This window comes from Vanacampus margaritifer, chromosome 18, assembly GCF_051991255.1.
Source record: "Vanacampus margaritifer isolate UIUO_Vmar chromosome 18, RoL_Vmar_1.0, whole genome shotgun sequence".
NCBI lineage: Eukaryota > Metazoa > Chordata > Actinopteri > Syngnathiformes > Syngnathidae > Vanacampus > Vanacampus margaritifer.
The window spans coordinates 9,358,239-9,368,673 of record NC_135449.1 but is presented as its reverse complement, the minus strand read 5'-3'; the positions used below and the strand labels follow the sequence as shown (position 1 = coordinate 9,368,673).

Sequence of the window (10,435 nt, the reverse complement as noted above, 5' to 3'; positions counted from 1 at the left end):
TGGTTCAAAATTAGCTTTTATTTTCATGTTTGCAGCCCTGCTAATGTAGTGTGCGTGTGTGTGTGTGTGTGTGTGTGTCTGTGTTTCGTGTATGTGAATGTGTAGTGACATCAGTTTATTCCCACATGCATCAAGTAATTAGTGCTTCAGTCCCTTTTCTCGGCGGAATACATCGGCGCTAGCTAGCTAATCATGACTTTTTCTTTTCAATGGAGTTAAGGCGTGTGCATGTTTTTGCAACGCACAACTTAACTACACGATGCCGTTGTGCGGTCGAGTTCAAGTATGCGTGCGGCCGCGTCGCGCTCTTCTTTTGCCAACTTGGCCTCGTTTGCATCCAATTTGCATATGTGGTTAACAGTCATAAATACAAAGTGGTATAGCCGCTCTGGAAAAAAAGAACAAAAACAAAAGAGAACAGGCAAAAAAAAAAACGAGACAAAAGCTGCGAAGCGCAAGCCGCAGAATATATCATCATGTTATTGTACTGTACTATTCTACTTAATGCTGATAGTCCAAATGACTTGAATGGATTGAAATCCGACGTCCACCGACCGACCCACGAGTGGCGTGATGGAAGAGGAATGATAAATATTTAGAATAGAATAATAGCACCATCTTTTGTTTTTGTCGAAACGAAATATAAAAAGCTCACACGTAGAAAAAAAAGGACCAGATCTATCGCTTCTTGTTGTTGTATCCTGGCTTGCATACCACTCTTATTTTCAAACACACACAAAACAGCTGGCTAATCCCTCGAGTTTGTTTTAAACATGCACTTTGGTTAATGTACTCATCTGTTAATCCTTTGGCAAAAGAACAAAACAAACAACAAAAAAGGCGGAGGCACTTAATCAAGCTAACCAAGCTCAGGTGACAGAGCAACACAAAAACTATGTACACGTATGTAAAAGTGTTACATTATAAATAGGTTTTAAACCATAGATACTATATACATCTTGAAAACGGAGACGCGGTCGGTTTGCTCGGGGGCGTCGGCAAGTGGCGGCGTAGCTGGGGTGGGGGGTGGGGGCGGGAGATGACGTCAGCGCAGTGTCAGGGATGGCGGCGCTCATTCTCGCTTCCTCAAGATGACGTAGATGAGGCCGCTGATCAGCGCCAAGGGGAAGGCCACCCACGCCAGGATGTAGGAGTACCCAAACTCGTCCGTCGCCGGCACCCACTCCGGACTCATCACCGTGTAGATGATGGCGCCGCTCATCACAAACAAACCTGGCGAAGGTAGGCAAAACGATTAAAAGAAATAAAATGGCAGCCAGTTTGACAAGGTATTTTGGGTATGTCCAAAACCCTGGAGCAGACTTACCCTAAACCTTAGCTGTCTACAAAGGGGACAACTTGGTAAGTGACTACAAAGGCAGTTGGGCAGTCTAGATTCTCCCGAACTCCTCCCTGACGGGGTGTTACAGGCACATGCCAAAACCCTGGGGCAGATCTAGGACTAGGTCTAAGTCAGAACCCCACCACTGCATCTTCAACATTTGGAGGACACTCGCCAACTTGTGTAGTCCACGCAGGCTGTCAGACTGGACTGTCTAGACTGAGATGCCCCACAGACAACTCCCTGACATGGTATTCTGGTCATGTCCAACCGAGAATAGATCCTTGGGCAGATTTAGTACTAAACGCAGAACCTAGATCTACCACCTAGCCTGTGTGGTCCACAAAGGGTATTACTAACCTTTAGATGCTCCCTATACGCCTCCCTCATGGGTTGTTCTGACAACTTGGACTAGACCAGTGGTGGGCAAACTCGGTCTTCAAGGGCCGGAGTTCTGCAGGTATTGGATGTTTCCTTTTTCCAGCATAGCTGATACATGACGAGCACGTTAGCGAGCTCTGCATAAGCCTGTTAACGATCTTGTTGATTGGAATGAGGGAAACCTCCAAAACCTGCAGGACGCTGGCCCTCGAGGACCGAGTTTGCCCACCCCTGGACTAAACCATGGGGCAGACCTAGGATATGTCACAGTTTCCGGTTTAAAAGGTTGATCTCCAGTAATCAGTCAAGGCAGACGGCCATTTGGTAAGCACTTGGTAAGTCTTATGGTCTAGTATCTCCCTTAGACGCCTTCCTGATGAGGTGTGCTGGGCATGTTTGACTAGGACTACACCTAAGATATGATGTGCGGACTAGATCAAAAGTCAAAGTCTCACTATAGCTGGGAGCTGACCTAGGCTACGTAGTCTACACAGATTTGGTAAGAATTAAAAAAAAAAAAAAAAAAAAAGCATTGGGATGGTCTAAGACAGGGTTGGGCAAATTCGGTCCTCAAGGTCCTGAGTCCTGCAGGTTTTGGAGGTTTTCCTCTTCCAACACAAGCTGATTTCAATCAACAGGATCATTATGAGGCTTATGCAGAGCTTCCTGATGAGCTGATCATATACCAGCTGTGTTGGAGAAGGGAAACATCCAAAACCTCAGAGGACCGAGTTTGCCCACCACTGGTCTAGGATCTCCCTTAGATGCCTTCCTGACAAGGTGTACTGGGCATGTCTGACTAGGACTAGACCTAAGACATGATGTGTGGACTAGATCAAAAGTCAAAGTCTCACTATAGCTGGGAGCTTAGGCTACGTAGTCTAAAAAGGTGCAGATTTGGTAAGCACTTAAAAAGCAGTCGGATGGTCTAGGACAGCGTTCACCAATTCCAGTTCTCAAGGTCCGGAGTCCTGCAGGTTTTAGAACTGGAATTGGTGAACCCTGGTCTAGGATCTCCCTTAGATGGCTCCTGGAAATCCCTGAGAAGGGATTCCAGGCATGTCCAACCAGGACAAGAGAGAGGACAGACCTCGGACCTCGGTGTGAAGTCCGTAGTTGTTTGTTGCTTAACACTAGCGTTTATTATCACAACAATTTTAAAATCCTACATAGACCACCTTGTTCTGTGTTAGCATCTTATATCCTACAAAAGCTGTTGAGTTAATTGGGTTGACCAGCCTTTGTGATAGCTGGTTGTGTACCGGCGTTGTACTCACTGGCAAGGATCTGGAAGGTTCCGGTGATAAAGAAGCGTCCGCCCTTCTGCAGGGTGAAGAGCTGGCAGAAGAAGAGCAAGAGCGCCAGGCAGCTGAAGATGATGGACAGGATCATCAGGGCCTGGACCGCCTGGATCCACTCTGGACATAAAAAAAGCAAGAGGAGACGTAATCAATAAGAGGCCGGTCACCGGAGACGGCAGCGGAATAAACGCCCGTCATTAAAGCCGTAACGAGGGCGGCGAGCAAACAACGGTGGGGAAGCTGTCCGGAGCATGTTTTCTTCAGGGACCTTGTAATGGATCCATAACGATGCTACTAGCCAGGGTATCTTGTTCTTTAAACCCCCCTTCAGCCACTCCCCTTCTATCCCTTGCATCTGGACCGGCGACTAAACATCGATCCAGGCACGGCGAGACCTCCAAGGCCAAAACACTGGAGTCCATTAACCCATTACCCGCCCGGGATGCTCGGAATTTCCCGGACTTCCATTTAGGCCACCATATAAGGTCCAGTCCACATTCTGTATAATATCCGGTTCTTCAAACAATCCTCTGTTTTTTACTTAAAAACATCTCTCATTATGTTGCCATGCAGCGATTGTTGTAGTAGCACCTGTAGTTCTCTAGAGTGCCCCGTAAATGATGCTTCCATTCACAACATATATGCTACGATGTAGCCGTCTACCAGCGTCAAGGCAGACTTTCTGTTTCATCGGCCTGATATTTTGACAATATCTAATAAATTCATGTACATACCCTGCCAACTCGCACTAAGTCATCAAACTTCGCCACGGAAACTAAAGTGTTTCTTTCGCATTAAGTGCCACCGTTGAACGAGCCTGGGAAATGGCCAAAATGGCTCTAAATGTTCCTTTCAAACTAAAATGGCAGACTTTCTCTGACTTTTTAGGAATGACCTCTTCAGACTTTTGGGTTTCATGATAGGCGTGTCTGCCAAATGGCCTTGTTCCTAAAAGAAACTTAAATCTTACACAATTTTGTGTCATTCATCTGAATTTGAGTATAAGAGCTACAAAGTTGGTAGCAATTGCACAAAATCTCGAGGGCGAGTTTCTCTTTGAAATACACTAAATGTACCGTAAAATAAACAAAACGGAATCCAGGCATGGGTTTGCTTCAAGTCAAAATGGATGACTTGCTGTTTCTTCTCGAGTACCCATATACAGTAGAAATTCAAATAAAATCAAATTAGGCTATACAATGACAATGTTGTGCTTTTGCTTTCTAAACAAAGCCTGCCGTGTTTATCTGTGTGCGTGTGTGTGTGGTGGACCGCTTCCTGTCGAGCGAGATGGATGAGATAAGCGAGGAAAGCCGACACGCTCAGACTATTAGCGGCGCACTGGCCATCTTGCCAAAATGCGGCCGCCACCCCGCCGCGGGATTTAGTTTTTGCAAATGTTACGTAATCCCGCAGGCTGATAAAATGATAGTTGGCCGGAATGTTCCGTCCGTTGGCCTTTAAATACGGATGCTACGCCGGCGAGCCTTTTTCCTTCCTCGACTGTCAACACGGGACGTTTCCCCTGCCGGTGTCATAAAAACACACAAATCAATCACGCCGCTGAGCATCACTTTCATGCCCCCAAAAAATAACAGTTGATAAGCGATATTCTTGGTGGTTCTTCGTGTTTAATAATTGTTTTGTTTTGTTTTTGGTCACTATGCTAGGTTGCTAACAGCGCATATAACAACAAAACCTTCAACATTTCCCTGAGTTTATTTTTCCGTAATGATGCAAGGTGACTTTGTGTTGTTATGTTGGCATTACTAATGTGACATATACTAGCAAAAAATTACCATCCCATTTAAACTACAGTACTTTGTTAAATCATACAGTCAAAACTTTAGGACATTTCTAGATCTGTTGTGACGCTAGGTGGCTACATGTTAGCATTGCTAATGTCGCATATTTTAACAAAAATTCAAACATCCACCTCAAACTCCACCTCTTTTGACAATGTAGCCTTTGGGAGATTTTCTTGTTGCGTCACGGTGCTAGGTGGCTAACTGTTAGCATTCCTAACTTTTACATTCCAGACTGAATTCTATGAAATAATTTTTCCTGGATGAAAAGGTGCAGTGTATGAGTGAGCTTTAGCATATGACCGACGCCCCCTCACTGCCCACCACTCAACATACTTGTCTCCATGGCAACCGCAAACATAAAATTAGCTCAATTTGGGTTTGTAGCGTAAAACAAAAAAAAAAGAGTGAAAAAACACAATTTGATTACTCAGCAGACAATCCCGCCTGGCGACGCCCTGCACCCTTGACACCTCCTGCCCTGCCACACACACACACACGCACGCGCGCACACGCACACATCTGCTTAAATAAACACAGTATGTCATGGGGCCCCGTGAAAGCAAATCAAACAAACTACCTGACAAAACACAAGGCCTGGCCTGGGCCAGTCCAGCTCGGCTCATTCTGAACCGGTGACATCATTGGCAAAAAAAAACAAAAAACAATGTGTGCTGCACGTTCTAAAGTTGGCACAAAATAACCTCCACTCCAATGTGTCACACACACACACACATATGCTATATAAATCTCTTAAAGAGCGCAGCTGCTGCCTCCCTAAATTGTCCTGCTGGACGCTGCAAGCTAAGATGGGACACGGTGCTCTGACACTGGGCGTGACCCGTCATCAGCATGAGCGGCACAAACACACACAGGCATGCTTTAAATACTCCCCCGCAATACCCCACCCACCCTACCACACACGCACACACACACGCACACACACACATCCCAAATGGCCGGTCACTATGCCGTTTGTGCACACGGGACCTCAATATGGACATCACGCCACCGACTATTTATACAAGCGGCGGCCTTTCCAATGGGCGCTGGCGCATTCTCTCCCTTAGATGGCGCCAGAGGGGTCAACCCCGACACGCCCTCGCAATCGGCAAGTCATCCTGCACTGTCCACCATCGGCTGCAGGAGAGTTTTAATAATGTCCTCCATAACACGGTCACTGCTGTACTACTCATAGTCACGATGAAAATAATAATCATAAATGCCATTGTGGGTTTTCAAGGCGTTGTCACAAATAATAATAAAAGTCACACACACTGTCGCTGCTTTACTATTGATAACTATATTAGTAATGTCATTAATAAGGATCATCTCATAACAAGTGTCGAGTGTCTATCGTAGCACTCCTGTCACTGTAGGAGACATCAACATTACTGCTGATCATCATTCGAATCATGTCATTTTGTCATACTATATAAAATCCTTAATAGACTGTCATTTTTAAAAGTCCTTTGTGCGGGAATGCTTAATTATTGATAACTATCACATTAATGTTGTCAAAAATAATAGTATCAAGAACCACGCTAATACTCATAAACCATTAATCATGTCATTACATAGTGGGGATTATCTTATTAAGAATGTTTAAGGTCGCACCAGTAATGACAATATCAACAATGTCAATATTATCAATGGCAATAATATTGGCTGTCAATAATATTGTCATGCCCATAATGTCAATAAATACAATGACATTGCACAAATGCTGCATTTTTACTGATCATGATCAAAAATAATGTCAGTAACCAACTAATAACGTCATATCATTGCTATTAATCATTTCATATTAATAAATACAAGTTACCCATGTGAATAATTATTAACATCATCATCATTGGTCCTCCATTGCACTTCCACTGCTACCATCAACTGGCACGATATTGTCAATAACAAGAATCAATATATATATATCAATAATCATATCAATGTCAATGGAGGCCCCCCCCCACATTGAACTTCACTCATGATGATGAATCCTGCTAATAATCCATGGTATAAAATGAAGATGACTCTGACCTCCAGTGGAGGCGCCATCGCAACGGTAGCCCCCATTGACGATGGAGCAGTTGGTCCACAGGTCCGAGGTGCCGATGTCACTCGAGGTCCACACCTGTGGACAGCAACAAGATAAAAATCATAAACTCACGCCACACTTTTATTGTTTACATTAAGACCCCCCCCCCTTTAATTGGCAGAAGCGGGACTCACGCTGACTATGGTGGAGACGAAGAGGAGCACCAGAGCGGCGATGTGCAGGAGGACGATGCCCAGGAGAAGCAGCAGCATCTTTGCGAGAGAAGAGTCTGGAGCAAGACGAGGAAGAGGAGGACGACGTAAGTGGGATCAGAGCGCGTATGTGTGTGTGTGTGCGCGCGTATGTGTGTGTGTGTGCGCGCGCACGTGCGCTAATGTGCGCGCACGCTAGCGGGACATGGGTGTGTCACTGCAGCACACTCAGGACAAGCGCTCCCACTTTCTACAATCACGGTGCGTCAAGTGTCACCTTTCACGAGCATTTACGCACTAAACCTCACATGCAACTATTTGTATCGTCTTGAATCATGTCAGCCAAAGACACCTTTAAAGCACAAAACTCACTTCCAGTGCACTTTTTTTTTTTTTTTTTAATAAACAGAGGAAGTTGTACTTACTTGGAGAAGCGTGTATTCACGGCGGGGGTGGAAAAAAAGCGGTAATAAGTTTTTGTCCAAACAAGGAGCCTGAAGGAGAAGGAGCGTGTGTTGTCCTGAAGCGGCTGCGTGTGACGGCGCAACTGACAGCCGGACGCCTCTTATAAAGTGTCTCATTATGGAAGAGACAAGACCCGCCCAGGCGGCCCGGCCCCCCCCTCCGCATATAGACGCACGCTGCGTAATGGCGCGCCGTTGCCATGGTTACCAGCCCAGTGTGTATGTGTGCGTAATCACTGCTTTGCTTTAGTAGTAGTACTAGTAGACATATGCTTTCCAAGATAGTATTGATTTTTTTATTTTTTTATTAAAAACGAATAATAATAATAAATGTCGTGTTGATAATAGTTAAGTTATCAAAAAACACAACTGAATGAAGTTCATTCATTCATTCACTATTTGGAAGTAAATAACACTTTGTTATGGAGCGTCTTGACTCAGGTAGAGTGGTTGTGTAAAGTTGAGGGTTCGATCCTTTGATTGTTTTTTAAGTCTCCTCGAGCAAGATGTAGAACCCAACTTCTGATGCTGCATTTTTAAGTGATATGCAAGTAAAACTAAATTTTTGGGTGTTTAAAAAAAAAATCCACCATTTTATTTGGCATATTTAATAAATTTAATAATGTCACTGTTTATTTAGCTTGTCCAATTTATTTCGATAGTAAGATAGTAAGTGTAACAAAATAGTATAAGAGTTTTAATTTTTGTATATTTGTTTTTTTATGTATACTTGTAAAAAACATGTATTGTTTTCAATTTAAATAATAATTAAAAAAAAAAAAATATATATATATTACAAATAAAGGGGGCAAAGTTTGCAATTTTCAATCACACTTTCACACTTTTGTCACATTTGTTAAAACTAGACACAAGAAAGTAAAATGACCTGGGTTTAAATAAAAAAGAAGAAAAAAATCACCCATCTCTAACTATCTTGTAACTAGATAAATAAGAAACCACAATACCTGAGAAAAAAACAACCCAGAAACGCCCACTGAAATGCATACAATTTTTTCCAAAACCCCCAAAAATGCTGATAAACATTCAATACACTATTTTCATTTACATTGAAAATGTTGGAAATGAAGAAAAAGTATATAGGAAAAAAAATGGAAGAAAATATGCAAATCCTCGGGTGCCGAACCACAAGTATGTGGGGGTTGACTGTATAGTACTATAATGTTCCAATGATGGCGGCCAGCCGGGGGGCTCCTTCCTTGACATTGCTTGTGGTTTCCATGGCAACAGGAAACATAAACATCTATGGTTGTGTTATGAGCCCCGTGACTCACGGCTTGTGTGAGCGTACGTGCTACGCTAGCTAGCATCTGTGTAGAGCTCCCCTCTGTTTGATATGACTCAGTCTTCTGTCGCCACTCTGTGTGTGTATATGTGTGTAAAAATATCCGCCCATGTTGCTCATAGCGATGCAACCAGCGGAACTCCAGGAAATGTACAAGGAGCGGTCAAAGCTGTAAATATCCCCAAATATTTGCTGTCGTGGATCCTCAGTCGGCAGAGTTCCTCATAAAGACAGGAAGTGGCGAGTGTGCGTCATGGCGTGTGCTTCCTGTCGCCGCTAGTTACTAAAAACACACACACTGCGCTCATTTTAGCAGCTAAGACGTGTCGACATCAACTCTCTTCACCGCACTTGTGTCAAGATGGAGGCAGGCACGAGTCTTAAAGTGGCCGCCGACGCAGTGCTTAGCAAGCCCTCTGATAGCGCAATGAGCCGACGGGAGAGTGGCGAGAGAGCGCGCTTCCTCTCGGCAGTAAAACACGCGCCACTGCCGCCTCTCGTTAAATGTTTTCCATCCCTTATATGTCCATGTTTGCGCAGACACGACATAGTGGACGGTCCTTGTTGCTAGAGAGCTGCAAAGGTTCGAGGGATGCATGAGGACATCCTTAGATTTTTCGTTAAAGGCTGGCCATGGTGATTAGAGGGAAGCCCCGAGGGGAGGCGGGGAGTCATGATGTGGCGAGCCATATTGCGTTTGACACCTGTAAGGACTCTAAGGAGCACAACAACAGTATCCAAAAAGTCTCCCAAAAAATCAGAAAATGTAGCAAGAACGTAGACAACCTGTAGCTAGCTTTAGCCTCAATGCTAAGTAAACTAATATGTTGTGACTCTGAGGAGCACAACAGCAGTGTCCAAAAAGTCACCCAAAAATCTGAAAATGTAGCAAGAACGTAGACAACCTGTAGCTCGCTTTAGCATCAATGCTAAGTAAACCAATATCATGTTCTTACCACAGTTATTAATTAATTAATAATTCTGACTCTAAGGAGCACAATAACAGTGTCCAAAAAGTCCCCCGAAAAATCAGAAAATGTAGCAAGAATGTAGACAACCTGTAGCTAGCTTTAGCATCAGTGCTAAGTTAACCTGATATGTTCTGACTCTGAGGAGCACAACAACGATGTCCAAAAAGCCCCCCCAAAAAATCAGAAATTTAGCCAGAATGTAGACAACCTGTAGCTAGCTTTAGCATCATTGCTAATCAAACCGATAAGATGTTCTTACCACTCAGTGAGTTAATAATTCATAAGCTGGCACCTAAATACTGGGCATACTTTGCCAGCCATATTGATAGTCCGTAATATAAAATCAATAGAGGTCTTTGCGCTCTGAGCCAACTGAAAAGTAATAATAGCACATTCAAAATGAGTAGTTATTGATCGGTATACTGTACCAAATCAATAGAGGTCTTGCTATGGCATGGAGCTTAAAGCCAAATAAGTCAACCTTAAACATTTCTTGGCAAGATTATGTTATATGTGATTTCACTAGTCTATACTTGACATTCTGATTAATATTATATTTGTGAAATATGAGTTATGAAGCAAAATCCAGCCGTTTATATCCATCTCAAGGGGCGGCCATTT

The 10,435-nt window shown here is 43.7% G+C and overlaps 1 protein-coding gene across 1 annotated transcript; it reads right to left on the bottom strand.

Moving 5' to 3' along the window:
- pmp22b (peripheral myelin protein 22b) lies at positions 1–7,641 on the bottom strand. Its single transcript, XM_077550293.1, has 5 exons — positions 7,502–7,641; positions 7,059–7,153; positions 6,867–6,960; positions 3,001–3,141; positions 1–1,233 (listed from the first exon to the last, which is right to left on the bottom strand). Exons 2-5 carry the CDS (start codon positions 7,134–7,136, stop codon positions 1,073–1,075), a joined length of 474 nt encoding a protein of 157 aa, XP_077406419.1. The 5' UTR covers positions 7,137–7,153; positions 7,502–7,641; the 3' UTR covers positions 1–1,072.
- Between the last annotated feature and the right edge of the window lie 2,794 nt (positions 7,642–10,435).